This window comes from Pleurodeles waltl, chromosome 6 (genome assembly GCF_031143425.1).
Source record: "Pleurodeles waltl isolate 20211129_DDA chromosome 6, aPleWal1.hap1.20221129, whole genome shotgun sequence".
In the NCBI taxonomy this organism is placed as follows: domain Eukaryota; kingdom Metazoa; phylum Chordata; class Amphibia; order Caudata; family Salamandridae; genus Pleurodeles; species Pleurodeles waltl.
Genome location: NC_090445.1, coordinates 1,059,616,097 through 1,059,642,317, shown reverse-complemented (window position 1 = coordinate 1,059,642,317; position 26,221 = coordinate 1,059,616,097). Strand labels below are relative to the sequence as shown.

At 43.4% G+C, this 26,221-nt stretch overlaps 1 protein-coding gene across 2 annotated transcripts in view; it reads right to left on the bottom strand.

Annotated features, from left to right (window-relative positions):
• USP48 (ubiquitin specific peptidase 48) overlaps positions 1-26,221 on the bottom strand; it is a 774,242-nt gene that overhangs the window by 712,276 nt on the left and 35,745 nt on the right. For both annotated transcript variants that reach the window (XM_069240019.1, XM_069240020.1), the window contains exon 3: positions 4,450-4,606. In XM_069240019.1, the coding sequence (XP_069096120.1) occupies positions 4,450-4,606 (157 nt within the window). The remainder of the gene's footprint in view (positions 1-4,449; positions 4,607-26,221) is intronic.

Genomic DNA, 26,221 nt, shown 5'->3' with positions numbered 1-26,221 from the left:
CCCTCCCCAAAGGGAGGAGGCACAAGTAGCCATTGGCTACTGCCCTCCAGCCCTAATACACCCCTAAATTTAGTATTTAGGGGCAACCCTGAACCCAGAAAATCAGATTCCTGACGACCTACAAAGAAGGAGGACTGCTGACCTGAAAACCCTGCAGAGAAGAAGGAAGACGACAACTGCTTTGGCCCCAGCCCTACCGGCCTGTCTCCTGATTCAAAGAACCTGCACCAGTGACGTATCCTGCGGCCCCAGCGACCTCTGCTGACTCAGAGGACTGCCCTGCAACTACAAAGGACCAAGAAACTCCTGTGGACAGCGGACCCGTCTAAAGCAACAAGAAGAAACCATCTTTAAAGGGACTCCCACCTCACTCCTTAAGCGCGAGTCCCCAACACTCTGCACCCAATGGCCCCGGCCCGTGTCCAGAGAAACCAACACCGTAGAGAGGACACCCAAGCGACTCAGACAATGTGTCCACCCTGAACCGACCTCCCTGCACCTCCACGACGACTGCAGAGGGAATCCCGAGGACCCCCCTGACCGCGACTGCCCTGTAACAAAGAAACCCGACGTCTGGAAGAAGCACTGCACCTGCAGCCCCAGGCTTGTGATGAACCAAACTCTGATGCAGCAGTGACCATCAGGCGGCACTCACCCTTGCCCAGTCGGTGGCTGGCCCGAGAAGCCCTCCCCTGTGCCCTGCCTTCAACATCTGAGTGGCCCCCAGGTCCCTCCATTGATTCCTATTACAAACCTGATGCCTTGTTTGCCCACTGCACCCAGTCGCCTCTGTGCCGCTGAGGGTGTACTTTGTGTGCCTACTTGGGACCCCCACAGTGCTCTACAAACTTCCCCCATCTGCTCCCCGAGGAGGCAGGTACTTACCTGCTTGCAGACTGGAACCAAAGCACCCTAGTCTCCATAGGCGCCTACATTATTTGGGCCCCTCTTTGACCTCTGCCCCTGACCGGACCTGTTTGCTGGTGTTGGGTGTTTGGGGTTGACTTGAATCCCCAATGGTGGGCTGCCTTTGTCCCGGGGATTGAACTTGTAAGTGCTTTACTTACCTCAAAAACTAACCTGTACTTACCTTCCCCAGGAACTGTTGAATTTTACAGTGTCCACTCTTAAAATAGCTTATTGCCATTTTATGCCAAACTGTGTACATTACTGTTTTGATTCAAAGTTCTATCTATACCTGTGCAAAGTACCGTACATTTAATGTACCTACCTGCAATTTGAATCTTGTGGTTCTAAAATAAATGAAGAAAAGAATATTTTTCTATATAAAAACTTATTGGCCTGGAGTTAAGTCATGGAGTGTGTGATCTCTTATTGCCTGTGTGTGTACAACAAATACTTAACACTACCCTCTGATAAGCCTAACTGCTCGACCACACTACCAAAAATAGAGCATTAGTATTATCTATTATTGCCTCTGTCAAGCCTCTTGGAGAACCCCTGGACTCTGTGCACACCATCTCTCATTTTGAGATAGTATATACAGAGCCCGCTTCCTACACATTCCATCTCCTGATTCTTGTAAAAGAAGGAGGAAATGTAGTGATCCTGGTGATGAAATGTCCAAATTGTCACCCTGAGAGTGTTGGGGAGACAGAGAAAGTGTTGGTGGTGTGGTGGAGGAGACGTAGAGAGAGGTGGCTGAGCCTCTTCTATGTCTTTGTCCATTCTCCATTGGTTGATTAGAGGTGTAGATTGCTCTTGAGCCTCTTCAAACGCGAGTTGTCTTTTGGAAGGGGTGGAGATAACAGTCTTTACCAACACCATCCCCGTTTTTGGCTTTGTGTAGAATTGGCTCTCCTAAAAAATTTGATTCTGAAACTTTTTTTGATTCAAGTTTTTTCTGTGCCAAAGCAGGGTTTTTTTTCGGTGCCAGAGATGTCGGATTTTTGGGGTCCCGAGAGAGATGGTGCTGAATGCGAAGTGGAAGATTTTGGTGTCGCTGTAGGTACTTTAGGCTTAGGTTTCCGCATCGAGCACAAGAATAGGACATCCGAAAATGCTTTTTAATGCCTGTCATGGCTAGAATGCAGTGGTGGCTCGATAGCCTTCGCTTCTGAAGTGGTGTTTTATTTGGGTGGAGCAGGGAGTCATTTACTCAAGATCTGTTGCCCCGTAGGAATGTCCTACATTTCGAGCATCACTTCGTCCTTAGAGTCAGAGTCTTGTATGGAGAATGCCTCCTTCTCCACAGCTGAGGCCTCCTGGATCGTGAGCTCAGTATCCAACATGGTGTCCTCGATAATGAAAATGTAGAGCCTATCCTCCATCTTCTGTCTGCATTTCTCACCGTCAAGCTCTTCTGTCGCGCCGAGGCTTCTTTGACCTGAAGGATGGGCAGGCCTTACAATCTTCCTCCCTGTGCTCTGGCAACAAGCAGAGGTTACAGCCCTGATGTTGGTCAGTCCAAGGAAATTTGGAATGGCACTTCAGACAGAAACGGAATGGCATCTGTTCCATCAGTCTCATTTTCTGAGGTGTAGGATGGAGAAAATGGCTGGCTTAAGGGTGTGGCCTAGAGGGCCAGTATTGAAAAGTTTGATTAGACAGAGATTTGTTTGATCCCGTAATGAAACGGACAAAGGTAACGCGATCAGAAACAATACCGACAGGCTTGGAGAGGGTTTCCCAAATGGAAGAGACTTATTACAGTCTTGAACCGGAGCTCTGAAGAAACACGACTGGACCAGACAGCAGAAGACAACAATCTGAAGATAGAGTCCAGGACCATGCACATTGCCAGCAACAGGAGGAGTCACTCTAACTTGTGACTCAAAAGACCTTTTGAACGAAAAACAACTTGCTACTTTCCAGACCCAAAACTAGATTGCGGAAGTATGCAGACCTTGTGTATCTACAGCCACACGTCAGCAAACAAAATGGGTTCCCTGAATGTGAGCCACTCAATCAAAAGGATGGCAAAGAAGCTATGATCAAAGAGAGGGACTAACACAAGAAGTAGAAGGAAAGCCATTGAATAACAATCAAGCAAATGAGAATAACAATACCAACCAATGGTAGGCAATGGGTCAAAGCCCAGTAAACGTTTTTGGTATGGTCCACAAAGCCTTTCAACAACAAGCACTTAATAAGTATTGGCAAAGCCAATTGGTCTTGGCAATGCAAGTGCTCTTGCTTTGTCAATGTCTTTCAGACATGTTGGATAACAGCATCATAGCGTGCCTCTACCCGACTTTCAGCCATGCTGAACAGAAGCCAGTGGTGATATGGCTATACAACATGGCTAAAATCCATTGACAGAGCCAACCGACCTAGCATCACAGTTTTCAAAATCAGTTTTAGCCATATCGCATAGAGTCTACACTGATGTGTAGCATGGCTACAAAACATTGCCAATACCTTTCATAAGTAAGACCTATTTGCTTTGCCAATGTTTGTTGAGGACAGGGGTATATTTTTCATCATCAGACATTGAGCCAGAGCAGGAGCAAGAAAGATAGAAAAGGAAAAAGGATTAAGAGAAGGATAGAAAAACAATGACAAAGGGAGAAAGCAGAAAAAAAAAAAAAAACCTGGAGAAGATAAAGAGGTAGGAAATGTGCAGGTGGAAGAAATAGGCATAAAATGAGATTAGAAGTATGTAGTCTCCGTATCTGGTATCCCAGAATTCTGCAGCAGTAGAAATGGTCTCCTGAGAAAAAAAATGTGGTCCCTCAAATTATTATTTTATGTATGTATGTATGTATGTATGTATTTATTCAGACGTTAAGCAATATATTTATCACCGTAGTCAGATAAACTTTTGGTTTAGGTTCATCATACTTCTTGCCCTTTCCTTTCACTAGTAAAGCAGCATTCCTTGCACTTGATTTAAAAGGCATATTATATATTACAGACATTTGCTCAGGATTTAACAAGCAATCCAGGCTGTTTATTACCAGCAGCCTGTCAATGGTGGTTAGCTCTATAAACTGGGCTCTGAAAATAAAACATTGATTGAATGAGACGGGAAGCCTCATTTCGACAAGGCTTTGGATGCTTCAAAGATAATTGACACAAGCATAAATACTTTTTTAATCGTTTTCTGACCCATCGCCTAGATGTTGCTTTGCACACATTAAGAGATCCACATCACACAAAGATACGCCAGAACAACTTGCAGCAGCTCTTGTCATTAATAAAATGCAGGCAGAAGCACATGCATAATTCCAAAACCCTCGAAGTATGGACAACATGTCTCGAAGAGATGATACAAGGGCTGTCTAGCAGAAACTAAAAAACTGCCTGTTGGCAAGACCTATAAAGTATCTTTTATGCTTGAAACACCTCACAGGCTAATGGGAAGAAATGTTTTGACAGTTACTAGGACAATTTTTAACCTTCTATGATCCCTGTGCCCAGCCAATAAGCCCAAGTCAGCACATTTAGCAGAGGCTTCAGTTACAATGTATCTATCGTTTTGCATACCTTTGTCTTCCAAGATGCACTCCTCTGCCTTTTCTGCACTCCAGGCATTCTCATACAAGTAAAGGGCCTCTCGAAGTTCCAGGTTAAGAAACCACACTTGCAGGAATGTGTTTACATAGCAGGTAGCACCAAGGTTTGTAAGACCAACAAAAGAATTCTAAAACAAATTGCATAGAGTTAAGATGGCATTTCCAAAGATGTCACATTACAGAAACACAAGCATTTGCTGCATAAAATGCTAAAGAAAGGCAATCTGTCAAAATGAATTAAATGTTTGTATGTATGGCATTAAGAAACCAAAGCAAAACATATAAACTAATAAAACAGTAAAACTAACATTAAAATATAAAATCTCTTCTCGCTAATTTCATTCAAACAATCCAAAAAAAACAAACAAAAAAAAAAAACAATCAGGTGATTATTTTCCATTACTAGCGGACTCTTAATGAAATCTTTCCCCCCCTGAATAAACCATACATTTCACTCACAAAAGGGGACCTACAGATGTTTTTTGAATTACGAAAGGCCAGAGCAACTTAGTGAAATATGTTGTACATATTAAAGCTCTTTGACACAATGTCTGCAAAATAATTCAGCTTTATGGTTACCTAATAATGGTCCTTACACCATTTGACCAAGACATTGGTCTTACACATGAAAATACCTAATAAAATGCACTGAAAATACTTTTCAGGTTGAAAGGAGCATCAATGCCACCAATTACCTTCATATAAAGAGTGGTGATCTGATGGATGCCCAACATCAAAGCCTGGGGAGGGGCAGATGTAAAGTAGTCTCATATGCACAGCACACATCTGGACCAAGAGGAGTGGCACTACCGATTCAGAAGTGAGTGCTGCTACGCACCTTTCGCATATGGTCAGACGCAGCAGGATGCTACACCGCCCTGTTACGGGAATTGGAGGGGGAGACTGTTGCCTTCCTCAACATATAAGCCCCACCGGCCCTACAATCCGCAACCTTGCAACATATGGGGAAGCTTCTCAGCGAATTTCCGCCAGCACTCACTATCATAGGGGGAGATTTCAATTTGGTGCTTAACACCCGGTTGGATAGGAGGAGTAGCAAACCGGAAGGAGACAGCACAAAGGAGAAATTACAGGACTTCACAAAGGCTTTCAGGCTGGAGGACATATGTCAAACTATGCATGAACAGGAAGGGGAATTCTTATTCTACTCACACGACATGTCGTCCAGATTAGACTACTTCCTAATCCCCGGGGCAACCCTAGGCAGATTCACAGAACACAAATATCTGGCCTGTGCAATATCTGACCATGCACCAGGGCAAATCATACTCACTACAAACAGAGCTAAAGGACCCAGAGAATAGGGGACGGCCTCATGTCAACTGCTAGACAAAAAATAGTCCAGACGCTCCAGAAAGCGAACAAAACATACTTTTAAGAAAACACCAACACAGTTAGGAGTATATGCGTGCTGTGGGAAGCTTACAAGGCAACACTAGGAGGTATATTGATTTCAGGCGAGATAGGAGATAGAAGAGCTAGACTCCAGAGATTAAGCTCATTGGAGCACACAATACAGACACTGGAGAGAAATTATAATACTAACTCACCCCCAGCTCTTAAACACAAATTGGAACATACACGTGGGAACTGTACACACATCTTTGCCAGAGTAAGGTGGGGGAGGGATGGAGAGCTATCTGACGAGTTTCCCCTGCACAAAGGTGTTAGACAGGGATGTGTGTTAGCTCCAACCCTTTCCTTGCTTTTTATAAATGCGTGTATCCCATATTTGCTTAATACCCCAAATGATGCACCAAAATTGGGTGGTATCAAGACACCATGCCTGCTGTTTGCTGATAACACCCTGCTCTTATCCCAAACTGCCTCTGGATTATCTAGGCTTTTGGAAAAATTCTCTGATTTTTGCAAAGACTATGGCCTACAAATAAACTGCACCAAAGCTAAATGTATGATATTTGGTGACCCAAAATTTAGGCTTAAAAAAAATAATTGTCCTCGATGGTGAGGTCCTTGAACGTGTCAGTGATTTTGATTATTTGGGAATCAGGTTAGCCAACTCCCATAACTGGACATCACACTTGTCAAAGTCTGTTATGTCCCTTAAACAAAAGACAGGAGGCATTTTGAGATTTGTGGCTAAAACGCTCGCCTTTTCCATCACAGCCACAATGGATATTTATAAAGTGCAAGCTAGAGCGGGTATTTTATATGGCGCTGAGCTCTGGGGGCATGTCAAGCTCCATGATATATAAAGAGCAGAATTTTTTTTTTATTGAATCCCTGTTAAAAGTTCCATCTAGTTCTCCAACTTTGCCCAACCGAATGGACCTAAATCTGCACTCAATTATGGATCTTGCAGCTTTGCGAACGCTCCAATATTGGATTCGGATTTGGTCCTCAGTAGCATTAGTTCCTTATAGGACATGGCTAACAGCACTTTTACGAGATCCTAAGGTTGATAAAATCCCATGGTGCAAGTATGTAAAAAGGGTTTTGTTTTTTTAAACTCGGCTGGGGTCCTACAAGTGTCACTATGATTTTGAGCATTTTTTAGACACTATTACACACCCAGTGGCATGTGCACTTTATCTAAGACTCAGACTGGGATCTTTACCAGTGCGCGATCTTACCGCTAGATGGAAGCAATCTACTAGCTCATCAAATTCTTGCCCGATGGGATGCAACACTAGAGAAACTATTAGTCATCTTCTATTCTACTGTCCAGCATTTAAAACGCGAAGGGCCCGTTGGATAAGACCTCTTTGTAGGACATTGGGCATCAGAGACCGTCATTCGGCCCTTAGGATTTGTAGTACAAACACCCATGGGCTGGTGGCGTGTGCTGTGGCAAAGTTTTTAGCAGCTATCTGGCGACACAGAGCAGGTTTCATAAATTGATAGAATATGTACTTAAGGGTAGCAAATGTGTTTTCGAGTGCTATTATTTCAATTTCCAGATTTAAATACATGTTTTTATTATATTCAACTTTTTAATATTGGGAGGAGATTCATAGGTTTTGTGAACTTTTATATGTATTTGCCCAAGTCTTATCTTGTGTTATTTGTCTGAGAATCTAACTTAGGTCCATCACCTAGTATAGATTCTCAAAATGATAAGTGAAGAAGCCATACTTATTCCCGATAGAGACTTCTGGTGTGGGGTTTCTACATTTCGGATGTTGAAAACGTGGAATGTTTTTTAGCGTGAAGATCCCACCATTTTTACTGTGATTATTTATTATTCCCTTTTTACATAGATTCTTGTGAACTTGTTCTTATGTTTGTATTTGTTGCTTTTATGGTACATCTGCCAAAATAAAGCTTGAATTTATTGAACATACACGTACTGAATACCAAGAGATTGCAAGACATGAATTCACAACATAGTTTCTGCTTCAACAACAACATATCTATGAAGCTGGCGATAAAGCTGGCAAATTGCTGGTGTGGATAGGCAACTCCGAGCAGGACAGCAGACACATCTGAGAGATACTGCTGGAAACAGGAAAGGTAGTCAGAGGCAGTAAGTGCATGGCAGTAGCAGTCACAGCATATATGGGAGACTTCTATAGGGCAAGGTAAGATGTGCCAGATGGACTGCCCCGTAAGAAAGCGAAACCCAGACCAGTGGGAATCGCTAGAGGCCAACCGCACTGAGGTGGAAATAGCAGTGACCGAGACACAGATGGGGAAAACCCCAGGACTCAATGGTCTACCATTAGAATTCTATCGCAAAATGGGTAAGAGAGTGACCAAACTCTTACTCTCAGTATACCAAGAGGCACGCACTTTAAGGGAGCTCTCACTAGATATGCATGCAGCGACAATAGTTCTAATCCCTAAACCTGGGAAACCGGCACATTGACGTGATTCGTACTGACCGATATCCTTGTTGAATGCAGATACCAAAATCCTGGCGAAACTACTAGCTAACAGGTTACAGACAGTAATACAGACCTCATATAAGAAGATCAGATGGGCCACATGCCCAATCGGTCGGCGAAATTAAATCTGCAGTGCCTGCACAATAATGTCCTGAATTCCAGAGATGAGAAGGATCCATAGGCCACAGCGCCACTGGATGCTAACAAAGCTTTCGATTCGGTAGAGTGGACATATCTCTTCCTACTCCTGGAAAGGATGGGGTTTGGTCCATGGGGTTGGGTCAAACTGGTATATGAGAACCCCCTGGCTAGATTCAGGGTAAACGGCTATCTCTATGAGACCTTTGGCATATGGAGGCATGTGCCAAGACTGAGCTCGCCCCTGATGCTCTTTGAGCTCACGGTGGAGCCCCTAGCTGAACTGCTGAGGGTTGAGGCCAGGATCTGAGGGTGGACAGGACATTTTGGGTGAGGGAGTGTCGTTATACACCGATGACACTACTCCTCTACCTATATAAACACTTCACTGTCTCGCATTAAGGAACTTTTCAACATCATGGTTGAATATTCTGGATTCAGTGTTAACTGAGAAAAGTTGCTCCTGTTTCCAATGGGAGGCTGGACACCGCAAACTACGTTACCCCCTCCCTTTGAGAGTGGAACACCATAAGTTTAAATATTTAGGTACCTGTGTCACCAGAAATATGACTTCACTCAGCAAACCAATCTTGACCCACTACTGCAAAGACTAGAGACAGACATCAGACACTTGAGAACGCTGCTCATCGCCTTACTTGGCAAGGCTGCAATGTTTAAAATGATTGCTCTCCCCCCGCTGCTATATGTACTGTAAAACAGCACATAGTTGGTCCCTAAGACCTTCTTTACACGCCAAGATGCTTTGATAAGGACATTATTATGGGCAGGGGGGCAGCCGCGCATTGCATTACGAACTTTCCTACACTCTAAATATGAAGGGGGTATAGTGCTACCAAACATCAGAAAATACTATGAAGCATCTGAGACCAGCTGGGTGAACGAATGGGCCTATGCCGACAGGAAAGAACATGCAGTCCGGATGGACAGATGGTGAATGGGAAATCAGATGCACCTGTACACTCTGAATGTGTGTACAGTGAATAAGCAGGCATGTCCAGCAACAAACAGTACACACCTCACAAACCACTGTGGGAAGGTGCTAAACTGCCACAGGTGACCTCATTGGCTGGATTTCAATGCTGGCCGCTGTTTGGGACAGTAACAGGGTAGTCCTGTTTGAACACCTTCAGTCCGAATATAATATGCCAAGCACCCAATGGTTGCGATACAAACAGCCATGATATGTCCTTAATAGTAGCATAGCTGAAGATGAAGAATCTCAGGAGGAATCAATACTGGGGCTGTGACTGCTAGAAGGGCACATACAACACAAGTTAATATCCCTAACATATGGCACACTAATGCAAAACACACGGTTTATTGGGAAATCTTAAGGGAAGGTGGGACCAAGATATTGGGTGCATCGAGGAAGATAGCTGGAAGAAGGTGCTGGAATTCCCAGCTGAGGTGCCCATTAAAGTCAGCTACCGGCTAATTCAATTAAAATTGCTCCACAGAACATATTACACCAGAACACTGCTTCACAAAATTGGGAGGGCCAGGGACATGAACTGTCTTTGGAAATGTGGACAAGACGGCACATTCATTCATACATGGTGGCACTACCCAAGCATACGCCCATTCAAAACTTATTTACAGGCCTCTTTAGAAGGGGCAGTGGGAACACCCATAGATCTGACCGCCCAGTTGGCCCTACTGGGGATCTGGGGGCCCACAAACCTAACGAGGAACTTAGGAGCTCCTGGTAAACATTGGATTTATGGTGGCAAAAAGAGACATTGCCCAGAACTGGGGCAGCAATACACACCCATTATCAATTAAATGGATAGAAGGGATGATTCGCTGCAACACAATGGAACAAAAGATCTATAGGGTCAGGAGCTGACCAAAGAAATTCTAAAAGATCTGGGGACCATGGGACCCAGGAGGAGGAGATGGTGATTAGTCTACATATTGACACAGGACAAGGTGCAGAGGCAAAGGGACAGTAACAGACACAGGAACAAAGGAGGGAGGGACCACATAGGAACAACGAGACCCACAACAAAATAAATCAGGAATAGATCTAGTGGGATTTTCATGAACTAAGGGGAAAGATGCTGGAAGGAGCGAGAGAACATTAGTCTTGGGGGCTCCATACAAAGGATAAAATATGGTTGTGCCTGTATATGTTCATGTTTGCAATACTGATTATTGCTTTACGAACACTGTAATGTTATGTTCTCATTACTAAAATCCATTTAAAATGTAATAAGAGTGGTGTGAAGCATAACACCAGTTGTTGTATGTAACCTGATCCCTGATAATTGTTTGCATGGTACGCTAGAGATAAAATCTCAAACATAATCAGTGAAAATCAAATTACAAAAGCTGTAAAAATAAAATAAAAAATAAAAAAGATCTTGGAGCCAAGATCCAAGATTGTCAAGCAAAGTATTATACAAGTAGAAGTATGGACTGTAGAATCTCTAACCAGACCGTTATGTTCAATCCTGTTTGTATCAGCTCTAGTAGAGATGGTTGACTAACTAACAAAGGATTTCTCCAAACAATTCTTCAATCACCATAAAATCTCTGCTTGCCATAGAATACCAGATTGGGACACTTATAAGGTAGAAACTACTTTAACAAGGTGGGCCTTATTCAACACTCACTATTGAGTCACTTGATGCAGAAATTAAAGTGCGTACAACCCAGATGACCTTACATTTATACACCTTCTTGGTCATGTGAGGTATTCATTTAATATATATTCCTTCTATAACGTTTACTACTTTTGCTATACAGGAATTTACACCCCTGTCAACAAATGTGACAATCTTAGGTTTCTTTTAATATATTATGGAAGCCATGGTTTCACACCATTTCCAGAAGATTGACAAAAAAACATAAGGGGCCAAGGGAAGTTTGGAAAGTGATGGCAGTGCTGGCACCACATGAAATAATCAGGCAGATCTGATCAACTGATTTCACTGGGAAGGAAAATATCTGGTGCAGATCTCTTGGAAGGTCACAAAAACATGAGTTAAATAGGAGCAGGGGTGTGGAATTTAATAAACTATCTTCTTGTCCATGGGACAGGCGGCATCTACGATTCCGGTTTAAAAAAAAAACTAATCAAATCATGGCAACAATCTCATTTTGTAAGATAAACGCTTCTCTGATTTATGCCAGGGTTAATACTACAGTAGGGCTTGAATACTAGCAAATTCAATCCCTACTATACCAAATTACTTATTTTGCACCTTTGCGCAGATCTACATACTGGAACTGAAAGAAGCAGTAACAGTTCAAAGGCTGGAATGCCTTTGAGTATGTGCAAACCAACTAACTTGCACGTTTTAAGGTTTTTCACCAGCTCTCCCCCAATCTTTTCCCATACTGAGAAAGGTTGGAAGTTTACTCCTGACAAGGGCAGAAGTAGAAGTTCTTCCAGGGTTGGGAAAAATGTGGTAGAAGGGAAAGTCAACTTTTAAACACTCAACAGATTTTTGCATGAGCAAATTTACACATACACATTTGCTCATGTTAAAATACGGTTCACAAATATTTACTAGGAATATACTTTCCTGGTCTACTTCTGTAAATTCATTAAAGCCACTATTGCAAAGACATATACCATAGGTGCACTTTTGTGACTTTTTTATTTATTTTTTAACAACTGGTCCCCTAATTAGGTCTCGCGTTAACCAAGACATCTTGTTTTTATTAAAATTCTATCTCTCTCTCTATCCATCTATCAGGGGGCTTATCTGTGAGTGCCCACATTCTGCTCTTCCACAAAGTAGTTTTTTTTCTGTGCCAGGAACCACTGTGGCAATTTGTGGTTTTTGAGACCAAAACACTTTTTTTTGCTTTCAATGGTGAAGGCCTGGCAGCTCCCACAATGATAACGTGTTACAAAAGCCATGTCAAAACAAGACATGCATTGACAAAACCAAAAGACTGACAACTAATATCGGATCGGTTGGCTTTGCCAGTACTTGTTTATTTTCGTGTTTCCCATAATCTTGTTGCAAATGATTACACTGATTTCCAATTATGAATATTTTTGGAAATAATAGCATGCATCAACACATTTCACTACATGATGCTTCAAAGAATTAGTACCTAAAATTTCACAATAATTTAACAAAACCTTTTTGTCCTACTTGCATTTTTTTTTATTTTGAAAGCAAATATTCATCAATCTTGCCTAGAAGCTTCTGCAAACATCTGCATCTAATCAGAGAGCATTCATGGGAGCATTATCTTAGCCACATATTGTTAAACCTTTCAAATGTGTGCACACTTTTTTTTTTATTAGAACCACTGTCAGTAGTGCAGTGTGACCTCACAACGTTTATTTAGAGTGCTCAGCCTAACAATAAAGGCTTTGCATTAATGAACCATAAATATCAGTTCGAACAATATTAACATATGGACACAAACATTACCTCACAGGACTCTAAAAATCTCCACCACTCGCTATGGTGAGTCCTAATGGATCAGGTCGAGCTATTTTTAGGACTTACTAGTTGACAAAGAACAGGTGTTCTGTTCTGACAGAAAGTGGAGGGGCAATAAAAGACGCCTTTAAATCTTGTTCTTATGTCACATTTGCTCTCTGCTCACAGACAGAGGTCAAAAGTCAGCTTGTCTTACAATTAATTTTCCTTCTGAATGCAGTTACAGGGCTTTGTAAGGTGAACTGTGTGACCTGTATTTTGGGTGTAAAATAAAAGGATATAGGGTGTCAGGTTTTTCCTAGCACACAACATTTAAATGACTAAGTCAATTGTACAAACATTTCAAAATATATTTCAGTAATTGTGAAAGCCCATTTTTTATATTTGTGTGCTGAAAATAATATTTTAATAGGATGAAAACAAATCAGAATACTTTATGTGTTGATGTGCAAAGGATATGTTTTCCGATACTCAATTTTCACATATTGTTAATGCACTATATAGTTTATCAGTAAAACTGCAAGTTAGTGGAAAGGTTTATGGACGTTTCTTGGAAATGTACTGTGTGTAAATGACAATATGCTACTACATCATGGTTTAGTAATGTATTTATTAAAAGGGAGTGTTTAAACAAACGGATAAACCCTCCTTACTTGATGGTAATGCTGTAAGTAAACTAAAAGCAAGTCACATGTCCCCTTATTGTGAGATAGATTCTTGTGATACTTGCAGTAAACTTTAGTCTACTTAATCAAACAAACTTTTTTTTGTACTGCAGAAAAGCTGAGCTCACATATTTGAAGGTACAATCATATGTGAGAATGAAGAAAAAGGCAACTCTGTAAACTATTTGCCTAGGATCACACAATTTAAAACCCGTCGACGGGTCAAGTACATTACAGTTAGGTCAAGAAGATTATTTAAGTTACTCGACCTGCAGGTCTAGTAACATTTTTATGATTTTTCAGGCCTGCCTCAACTGCAGACAGTTCCCTTCCTGTAAATTAGCAGCCAAAGGGTTTGTGCTATTGGGGGTTGGGCCTACTTGTACCAAGGACAAAATAAAAATGAATACTTGTTGTCCTTGACCCCAAACAATATGTCCTAAACGTCAGCCTATAGGAATTCCACACTCCTGTAGGAGTGAGGGTAATACGGTCTTTTGAGACAAAATAAAGGTGTTAAAAAACTTGCTTTAGATACAAGGCAAGCTTCTACTTTGCTCACATCACGTTGTGTATCGGACCTTCTCAAATAAATGCAAGCTTTAAAATGAGAGTCACTTTAAGCAATAATGTCTCAAAAATTAAGCACTCTTGGGCAGCATTTAACCAAGTGAAATACCTCTGCTTTCAGAGGCAAGGAAGAGGGTCAGGTTTAATCGAATTCTGAGCGTATTTTTTGTTTTAAACTGGGAACAGAAGATAATATAATACTTATGCAGTACCAATCTCTCTCCAGGCCACTTAAGGGTACACAGGTACAGAAAGAAAAGAGGAGTCTGCATTAGCAATAAAAAAGGAAAACAATAACACATATTATAACAGTCAATTCCCAGCACACTTAGTCAGTTTCCAAATGTCTAACTTTATGAAAGATTGGATGAAATGTGTGTCACTGTTGAAAGCAAAGCACACAGTTAAATTAAATGCAGGTCCTGGGTACAAAAGTCCCATCTTTCTGCTGCCATATGGGTTTCTGTTCGATGTTACTGAAGAAAATATTCAATTTGTGGCAGAAATCAAGTTTCTATTAGTTTGAAATGTTTGACAAGTTGGTGTATGGACGTGTGGCCTCAGGAACAATAGGCCTTATAGGAAGGCACATTATAGTGAAGGTGCCCTGTGAGTTAACCTAGGGGCTGCATGGAAGCAAGGTCCACTGAATTTAGGCTCCACGTTATTCTGGTCTGGTTGGTTTTGGACTACTAAACTGATTACGTTTTTTGAGGAGAGTGCATACTTTATTAGAAAGTAACCTTGGTGACATAGCACCAGATGTCTGTACCGCGTCAATTTTATGCGAAAAAGTCAGCAATGGAACGATTGTGTTATCCCCGGAGAGCAAAGGTGTGCACTGTTTAAAACAATTCCTATTTGTCACATTTATCAAGCACAATCTGTCATTTGTACGGGTCATGATCCATAAATTGTCCAGAGATTACTTTCAAAATTTCTTAGGTAGAATAACAAATGTGCTTTGGTGACATGAACGTGTGAGACATACACATCTTCAAGTTCTTTATCCATGCCTTTTGTCCATTAATGGATGTGTTAGATAGATAATGGAGGCACCTGCTTTTGAGTGTGCTAGTAGCCTGTTGCATGCATATGCAAGACGTCCTGGGATAGTAGTCAAAATTCAGCCTTTATGTGTTCTGTTTTTGGACTGCAGTGTGGCGTATATTACTACATGGTGTTGGATGGATGGTGGTGCTCGACTATGTGATGTATATCTACAGTATTAGGTGGGCATGTCGTGTTATGTGTAGCTAGTAAAACATATTTTACCACTGATTAAGTGTTTCATTACAGTTCTGTGCTGTTGTGAGCACGTTGACACCCACATAAGTGCTAGATGCATAAGAGGGCTATGCAACATTCTGTCAAATTTGTGCTGTTGAAAGTAGTTCCTCAGACAGTTCTGATACTATCAGCGATGCATGCTGTTGCTGCTGGCATGTATGTATCCAATTATACATCATACCTATGATGCAGTAGATGCAGAAATATGCAATAAAGACAATTCTTCCATTAAGAGCAATGCATATAGGCTACTAATAAGCTTTGCTGAAAAAGATGCTTGAGTGCCCAGTTCGACAGAAGGTCAATGTGATATTTAAACATGCTTCCCAAGGTCTTTGTCATGAGTTACTGATATAGCGATGAGGGCCACAAGAAGTTATGTGACCCAATAGCAAACTACAATGTAGCATCCCTTCTGATTCCAGACCATTTAAGAACAAACCAACCTCTCATCCAGTTATGTACAAGGCTGAATATTATAGGAAGTTTAGTGTCTATTAATGGGTGCAGCAGAACAGTTATTCCATGCACATACTGAATTGCCACGCAGTAAAGTGATAATTGTTATTCAACCCCATAAGTTACTCCCTATCTTTATTTATTGCAACTGCCATATAGGAAAGTATCCCAAGAAGCGAGTCATTGTAATACCAACAGAGCCACATTTAAAATGTGCTAACCATGGAAAAGTTGCAAAAAAAAAACACAAAAAAAGGAATCTACAAAGCAAAGCGGGATAAATCGCATATTTATAATATTTATTAGAGGCAGCAATGGTGACTTAGTAGTTATGATTACATCATACTATTCATTTAAATTGCTTTAAATCTTTTTTAACTTTGGCATTGCTACATAATCCTCTCAAACACTCATGAAGACATTCAGCCACAATGATTCACTCTTAGAAAGATTTTTTGAAGAACCAGCAAGAGACTGAGGTTAAAGGGGTTTGTGGAATGGGCCACAGAAATGTAAGAGAACACATTTCTCATAGCAGAGGGTCTGTTGCCTGCCACTGGCAAACTTTGCATTTAGAGCTTAGGTGGCACAGAAACATCTTTCATAGGGTATAGCATTCTCTCTCACAGAAATGCATCTTGCCGCCTCCTGCTTGATCATGCCCAAGTGATCTAAATCTCAGAAGAACCTCAAAGAATTTTGGGGTCAGACTTCAGGGCCAACAACTCACGTCCTACTTGAGATGGCACCAAACAAAAGGAGACATGCCCAGTGATCACTAAGGATGACATATAGAAGTGTCTGAGAGACTTAAATAACACAATTTAGAATATGGTCACTATGCAACCTCAAGCTCTAAAGGCAAATTTGACCAAAGGACTGTCTGAAGTAACAAAATTCAGGCATTGGGAGTCATGGTGGCTTACCAACAAAGCCAACTTTGGAGCCCTGTCTCAAGACAACAGGAACATGGAAGATATAAGCATAAATGGAGAGGGATTTTGAAAGCACTAAAGAAAAAATGCACAGATCTAGAGGATCGATGGTCGGATGATTATTTACAATGTGAGAACGAATAATCAGATAATGTACTCATTTACTGCGAGGCTCTGTTTCGTCATGTTCTGAAGGGAGATGAAAAGTTTCATAACCCTGTAGCTTGTTCACACAGAGAGAGCACACCATGAGGTGGTGTGGCATCCACCCAAGGGACATAATTCATGACTGGGGGCTTCCCAACTAAACTGAAGGAGTGTTCCTTGACCATACAGTCGAACTGTTGCAGGATCTGTAATAAACCACTTTAAACAAGATACAAATGCTGTCCTTGGTAACAGAGGAGTTGCGCAGGCGGCAAATTCGTTATAAATTGGTCTTTTCTGTTTGGCCTTTAGTTTCAAATCAATTGGAAATCTTATATGGTCTAAACTGCAGAAGCTCAGGAAATTTTGATCCCACATTGCCACTGACTATTTAAAAAAAAATTGCATACCGATATTTGTAGATAGCTGTTTGGCTATTGTTGTTTTTTGATGTCTTCCTAATCAATTGTGCTAGTTAATTTTAAACTGGAAAAGGTTATGCTGCAGATCTGTTTAGAATAACTGGCCAACCTTTATAAGATTGGTGGGGAATTACCCCACTTGTACCTTAATTGTTTCAGGGGTGGAAAGTGAGGTGGAGGTGTTAAGTGCAGGGCATAGCACAAACCATTACCACCTTTGGAATGTATCTTTTTCCTATTTCAGGTAGGGTTTATCGGGGTGGGGGGATGGGAGGAAAGGGGAAAGAGAATAGAGGGATAAGGGAGTGGAGGAAAAATGCATTGATTGTTTCACATCACACTGTGCAACTCTAAAAATGACTTGTTTTCTCCCAGTCTGTCCTTTAAGATACCAAGGAACATTAAAGGCCTGAATCAAAAGCCACAAATTCTTGGGGTCCTCCTGGATGTGTTCTGTCTCCAAAAAACACACCTGGAATTGCATGATACGCACCTAAGAGTAAGCTTTAGCATCACAATTTTTCAAAGTGTCCAAAATGAAAATAAGCAGGGTCCAATCAAGGACAGGAACACTTTATGCTTCAAATGATAAGAAGAAGCAGAGAAGCAAGAGACACATATGCTGGAGGGGGATCTACGAGACATGCGAGTGAAGTGGGGGGGCCAGCTGATTGGCACAACATATTCGACCTTCGCGAGGGGTGCTGATCTGGATAGCAGCGGGAGTTCCATTCCTCATGTCAACACACAAGATAGACCAGGGAGGGAGGTACGTAGTAATGGAGGGCAGATTAGATGGTAGACAAATGGCTGTGGTCGGGGTATACGCCCCAAACAGTGGCACCATAGGCTTTCTCACCACTCTCACCCCAACGTTGCTGACCCACCCCATGCCCCTTGCCATCTGGGGTGGGGATTTTAACAGCACCCCAGTGGCAGCATTAGATAGAACTAGCACCCACCAGAGCGCATCAACTAATAGGAAGCTCGTAAGTCCCCTGCAAGAATGGGCAAATGTTATGGGCCTATATGATGTATGACGGTTAGGCCATCCAGAGCAAAAAGAATATTCATTTTATTCGGTCCCACACAATACCCACACTAGAATTGACATAAAATGGGGCACTCGCGAAATAGGGGCGCTGATAACTGAATCCGAATACTTGGCAAAGACAGTCTCGGACCATGCGCCTCTGCGGGTAACCCTGAATTGGGACAGGGCACGTCAGGTAATACCCACTTGGAGATTCCAGGCGGAAGCTCTACAAGACCAAGCATTCGCTACATCACTGGGGGAATCTATAGGCCAATATTGGGAAATAAACGCTATGTCTGCAACAACCCGGGCGATAGAATGGGATGCCCACAAAGTAGTGGCCCGCGGAGTATGTATGTCCACTACGTGGGGAGTGAGACGCTCCTTACAGGCGGAAATTAGCAAACTTGAGAAGGAGCTGCGGGATGTGGAAAAAGCAGTAGCACGGGGGGAAATTACCAGTATTGCCCTGAAAGAAAAGCGCTTAAAATATAATGAGGCAGATAGCAGGCTCCGCTGCCACGACTATAAATATTACTTAACCAGGTTGCAAACGGAAGGAGATAGATCAAGCAGAATGCTAGCGTGGCTACTACGTGAGGATAGACAGCAGACCCCGATAGGGGCCATCCGGGTGGGCGCGCAAGAAATGGCTACTACACAAGCAGAAATAAACGAGGTGTTTAGGAATTATTACTCTAACCTATACACTAAACGTACTGCGTGCACGGCTACACAACTAGAGGCCTTTCTGGCGGACTCCTTCCTACCCCAGCTACCACAACCAGATAGAGATGGAATTGAAACCCCTATAACAATAGCAGAAATAGAACTAGCCCTTGCACAGCTACCCAGGAACAAAGCGCCTGGCACTGACGGTCTCCCTACGGAGTATTACAAAGCCTATTTACCCAGTTTGAAATCTCATCTGCTAGGAGTGTTCCAAGAGGCGTGGACTACAGAAAGCTTACCCACATCTCAAAGGGAGGCTCTGATAGTAGTACTCCCTAAACAGGGTCGAGACCACACAGATGTGAAATCTTATAGACCACTATCGCTGCTGAACACAGACTGCAAAATATTAGGCAAAATATTGGCCAACAGGTTGGCCCCCCTCATGCACTTACTGATACATGCAGATCAGAGTGGCTTCATTCCCAAGCGTAACACCTTCCTGAATATTCGAAGATTGTTGGGCATAATAGGAGACACCCCCAAGAATGCACAGGAGGAAATGGTGCTCTCATTAGACATAGAAAAGGCCTTTGATACGCTCGAGTGGGACTTTCTGTTGGCCACGATGGCCCGTATGGGAATAGGCCCTAACTATATCCGCTGGGTTCGGACATTGTACTCTAACCCGAACGCGAGGGTGAAATCAGGCGGGGTGATTTCTGATAGTTTCCCGATCTCTAGGGGGACACGGCAGGGATGCCCCTTATCCCCGCTACTGTTTGCCATAGCAATGGAACCATTAGCGGCAAAAGTTCGCCTCATGGAGCATGAATGGGGAATTATTAGGAACGGGGTACATCACACGATTTCACTATATGCAGATGATGCGTTGATATATATCAGGAACGGCTGTGCAGCTATCCCATCTGTAATATCTTTATTGGCTGAATTCGGAGGCCTATCTGGCCTTGTGGTAAACTGGGAGAAGTCGTGTGTCTTTCCCCTGGTAAAAAGGGCTCCTAATAATCATGATCCCCCAGAGACAGGATATCTTAAGTGGTGCCCTACAACATTTAAATACTTAGGGATAAACATATATCATGCCACGGAAGACTTAAGAGATGGGAACCTGGGGAAGGCGCTAACATCTATAAAAGGCTCCCTACAATTCTGGAACAAGCTCCCTCTCTCGCCACCCGGCAAGGTGGCGATTGCTAATATGTTGATTCTACCTAGGCTTTTATATTACTTTGCGGCCCTACCGATAATTATTCCCAAAAGATTCTTCAGCAATCTAAACACAGCATTGCTGCAGCTCATTTGGGGAGGTGGCAGAGCGCGAGTGGCGCTACCCACACTACAATGTCCGCTGGACAATGGTGGCCTAGGAACTCCGAATTTTGAAAAATACTATGCAGCCGCACAACTTCAATGGGTCCAATATTGGATCCACAGACCAGAGCAAGCGGAACCTACGAGCCTAGAGCCTCGGCGGAACGGGACTCCCCTTTTAAATTGGCTGTCGACAAAGCCCCCCAAAGTGGCACTGGTCAACCCACTGCTTGCAGCTGCGTACGCGTGCTGGGCCAGATACGTGCAAAAAAGAGCAGATAAGCTCCCATACTCTCCACACGTACCGCTGAATTACCTATTAGTGGGGAACGCAGCCAGAATGCAAGCTGCAAAGCAGTGGAACGAAGCAGGAATACTGACCGTAGGGGATTGCTACGAAGACGGTAAACTAATGACGTTCGAGGCCCTTCAGGCCCTCACGGAGATAAATCCGGGACAGTTCCTGACATATCATGCCGTATGTCACGAAATCAGGAAAATTTGGGGAATGGGCACCTCGGAACCAGAGATCTCCCCTGTGCTTCACCAGCTTCTACAACACAGCGATCAAACTAAAACAATATCCAATCTATATAGAATCCTCAACAAGACCCCTGATACACAGACAGGGAAAACATGGGATAGATGGAACGCAGTACTCCCCACCCCGATCCCACTGGAAGACTGGCCCAAGGCCCTATCCCACATCAGAGGTGTGTCAAGGAATCCCAGATTTAGATATACCCAATTCAATTACACGCATCAAACATATCTCTCCCCAGCCAGAATAAAGCGCATGTTCCCTGATGCAGCATCAATGTGCCCCAGATGCAGATTGCCGTCAGCATCCTTTTTCCACATGGTATGGGATTGCACGAATATACAAACGGCCTGGGCGGAGGTGGTAGAGGAGGTATCTGGGCTTACGGGACTGGCACTGGTAGCAGACCCCGGGTCCTGCCTGTTGGGACTTAGGAAGAGACCAAAAAAACAAAGACATTTACATAAATTTATAGACCTGGCCTTTTTAATGTATAAAAGGTTAATAGCAATGCATTGGAAAGCCTCTATGGCTCCCGATCTGAAATCCTGGCACTCTCTAATAACACGCTGGGCGCGCACTGAAAATCTGGTACTAAAAAGAATGGTGCGTGAAGGGCGGCAACACACAGGTTGCTCTACATGGGAGGATATGGTAACAAAGCTGGAGGCCAAAAACAATAAAAAGCCTCCTTAAATTGGGGCGCGCGTATTCGCAACAACCACAGCATAAATTCACCTGCACCCCTCATCACGGGAACAGAATTCATAAGACACCCAGACAACACAGTGCACATGCATCATATCCGCCCATCTCTCTAGTAATAAATGCCCACTAAGACTATCTCACCACAGTGGTAGCGCGGCGCGGGGAGCAGAAAACCAGGGGAGCCACTCGCATACACTATCCTAGTTGATGCCCCTCCCCTCAGACACTCAGGGAACCCATGCACGTAAAGCAAGGTCCACACTGGTCTCAAACGAATGCCTATATAAAATAAACAGTGAAGGATAAACCTAGGGAGGGTGCAGCCAGGAATGATATTGCAAGACCAGAAGCGTTCCGTGAAGTGCATAGAGGGGTTGTGTGTATTTGTTTCAAGACTTAGATAATTAACCATCGTTTTGGTTTATCCTGTGGTTGCAAACTGAACAATTTGTATCATATTTCGAAATATAAAACCAATAAATATATTTTTTAAAAAAAAAGAAGAAGCAGAGAATGGGGGTCAGACAACCTTATTTGGGTTGGTTATTGTAATCTTGTCGCAATGGATAGGCACCCTCACAACAGGTACATTCAGGGTGCTATGTCTAAAGATTTACAAAGAGGTAAAAGATATTGCAGTTGTAGATTTGTGGCACACTAGATATTGTTCAGGACAAAAATATACATTCTTCTCTCTCGTGCACAGGTCTTATTCCCTAATCAGCCTAATATGCGTACTACAAGGAAAAGTAAATAAAACAATTGCTATTTAGCAAGGCTCGATTGCGATTACTGATCATGCAAATGATAACATGAGAAAGGAAGCTATCCCTCAACAGCTGTAAGAGGAGTAGCTGGAAATTTGATAAATCTCATCTTTAAAAAAGGCTGTACAACAAACGAAGGATGTTATCACTTATTACCTTCTAGAAAATGATATGGGTAAGGTACCCTAGAATACTCTTTGGGCACCTTGAAGGCAGTTTCTCGGGGCAGTGTCATAGCTGAAATGGCACCACCTATAGCGAAATAGCAGACTCCTTAGAGATTCCCTTGAATAGGTCCTGAGCCTCTCTAAAGCGTCTGAGAAAGATCACATATCTTAGGGAACAAATCTCTGTCTCTACGGAGAAATTCAAAACAATCACTATTATGTTTTAGGCAATGATTTTATAAACAGGGAAATAAAACGGGGCCACTCCTTTCTTGACTTCTATGACAATGCACTATGATGAGACTACTCCCTACCTTATTTGACTCCTCTGGCACTCCCTCTGACAAAACTGAGGACAAACTTCATGCATTTAAGATATTTTATACTAATCTGTATCTAGGAGTTGGTGGATGAAAGCGAAGGTAGAGGCACTCACACAAGAGGCAAACTTCCCAAACCAGGTGTGGGAATAGGGAAAACATGGAATTCTCTAGCACACCGGACAAAATTATCAGGGCCATCCATAAACTCCAACCCAATAAAACCCCAGGACCTAATGGCTTAACCAACAGGCTCTTTTAATACTTTGCATCAGACCTAACACCCAGACTGGTGACGCTCTTTAACCACTTCGCTGCCAGGCCTTTTCCCCCTCCTGTGCCAGGCCTTTTTTTTGCCTATTTGGGGCAGTTCGCGCTTAGGCCCGCATAACTTTTTGTCCACATAAGCTAACCAAGCCAAATTTGCGTCCTTTTTTTCCAACATCCTAGGGATTCTGGAGGTACCCAGACTTTGTGGGTTCCCCTGAAAGAGGCCAAGAAATTGGCCAAAATACAGGGAAAATTTTGTTTTTTTCAAAAAAATTGGAAAAAGTGGCTACAGAAGAAGGCTTGTGGTTTTTCCCCTGAAAATGGCATCAACAAAGGGTTTGCGGTGCTAAACTCAGCAGCTTCCCAGCTTTCAGGAACAGGCAGACTTGAATCAGAAAACCCAATTTTTCAACACAATTTTGGCATTTTTCTGGGACATACCCCATTTTTGCAATTTTTTGTGCTTTCAGCCTCCTTCCAGTCAGTGACAGAAATGGGCACGAAACCAATGCTGGATCCCAGAAACCTAAACATTTCTGAAACCTAGACAAAATTCTGAATTCAGCAAGGGGTCATTTGTGTAGATCCTACAAGGGTTTCCTACAGAAAATAACAACTGAAAAAGAAAAATATAGAAATTTAGGTGAAAAAAACATAAATGTTTCTCTACGTTTTACTCTGTAACTTTTCCCTGCAATGTCAGATTATCGAAAGCAATATACCGTTACGTCTGCTGGACTCCTCTGGTTGCGGGGATATATAGGGCTTGTAGGTTCATCAAGAACCCGAGGAACCCAGAGCCAATAAATGAGCTGCACCCTGACGTGCGTTTTCATTCTATACTGGGTATACAGCAATTCATTTGCTGAAATATAAAGAGTAAAAAATTGCTATCAAGAAAACCTTTGTATTTCCAAAAAGGGCACAAGATAAGGTGTTGAGGAGCAGTGGTTATTTGCACATCTCTGAATTCCGGGGTGACCATACTAGCATGTGAATTACAGGGCTTTTCTCAAATAGATGTCTTTTTTACACACTCTCCTATATTTGGAAGGAAAAAATGTAGAGAAAGACAAGGGGCAATAACACTTGTTTTGCTAATCTATGTTCCCCCAAGTCTCCCGATAAAAATGATACCTCACTTGTGTGGGTAGGCCTAGCGCCCGCGACAGGAAACGCCCCAAAGCGCAACGTGGACACATCCAAATTTTTGGAAGACAACAGAGGTGTTTTTTGCGAAGTGCCTACCTGTAGAGTTTGGCCTCTAGCTCAGCCGGCACCTAGGGAAACCTACCAAACCTGTGCATTTCTGAAAACTAGAGACCTAGGGGAATCCAAGGAGGGGTGACTTGCGGGGCTCGGACCAGGTTCTGTTACCCAGAATCCTTTGCAAACCTCAAAATTTGGCTAAAAAAAACACATGTTCCTCATATTTCGGTGACAGAAAGTTCTGGAATCTAAGAGGAGCCACAAATTTCCTTCCACCCAGCGTTCCCCCAAGTCTCCCGATAAAAATGATACCTCACTTGTGTGGGTAGGCCTAGCGCCCGCGACAGGAAATGGCCCAAAACACAACCTGGACACATCACATTTTTTCATAGAAAACAGGGCCTACCTGTGGATTTTGGCCTCTAGCTCAGCCGGCACCTGGGGAAACCTAGCAAACCTAGCAACCCTACAATCGGCCAATCTGCCCCCAAGGGGGGCAGAAATGGTCTGAATACAATTTGCCCCCCAGGGGAGCGACCCTTGCCTAATGGGTCGCTCCCCATCTCTACAAAAACAAACAAACAAACAAAAAAAAACCACAAAAAAAACAATTTCCCCTGGTGCCTAGAGGTTTCTGCCCCCCCGGGGGCAGATCGGCCTAATACCAATAGGCCGATCTGCCCCCAGGGGGGGCAGAAATGGCCTAAAATAAATTTACCCCCCCAACCCCCCCGGGGAGCGACCCTTGCCTGCAAGGTCGCTCCCCTTGCGTGACGGCGCAAAAAAAAGATCCCTGGTGCCTAGTGGTTTCTGCCCCCCTTGGGGGCAGATTGACCTACAATTGGCCAATCTGCCTCCAAGGGGGGCAGAAATGGTCTAAATACAATTTGCCCCCCAGGGGAGCGACCCTTGCCTAATGCGTCGCTCCCCATCTCTAAAAAAACAAACAAAAAAAAAACCACACCAAAAAAAAATTGCCCTGGCGCCTAAAGGTTTCTGCCCCCCCCCCGGGGGCAGATCGGCCTAATACCAATAGGCCGATCTGCCCCCAGGGGGGCAGAAATGGCCTAAAATAAATTTGCCCCCCCTCCCCCCCCCGGGGAGCGACCCTTGCCTGCAAGGTCGCTCCCCTTTCTTGACTGCGCAAAAAAAAGATCCCTGGTGCCTAGTGGTTTCTGCCCCCCTTGGGGGCAGATTGACCTACAATCGGCCAATCTGCCCCCAAGGGGGGCAGAAATGGTCTAAATACAATTTGCCCCCCAGGGGAGCGACCCTTGCCTAATTCGTCGCTCCCCATCTCTAAAAAAACAAACAAACAAAAAAAAAAAACACACAAAAAAACATTTGCCCTGGCGCCTAAAGGTTTCTGCCCCCCCCCCCCCCGGGGGCAGATCGGCCTAATACCAATAGGCCGATCTGCCCCCAGGGGGGCAGAAATGGCCTAAAATAAATTTGCCCCCCCTCCCACCCCGGGGAGCGACCCTTGCCTGCAAGGTCGCTCCCCTTTCTAGACTGCGCAAAAAAAAGATCCCTGGTGCCTAGTGGTTTCTGCCCCCCTTGGGGGCAGATTGACCTACAATCGGCCAATCTGCCCCCAAGGGGGGCAGAAATGGTCTAAATACAATTTGCCCCCCAGGGGAGCGACCCTTGCCTAATTCGTCGCTCCCCATCTCTAAAAAAACAAACAAACAAACAAAAAAAACACACAAAAACTATTTGCCCAGGCGCCTAGAGGTTTCTGCCCCCCCTGGGGGCAGATCGGCCTAATACTAATAGGCCGATCTGCCCCCAGG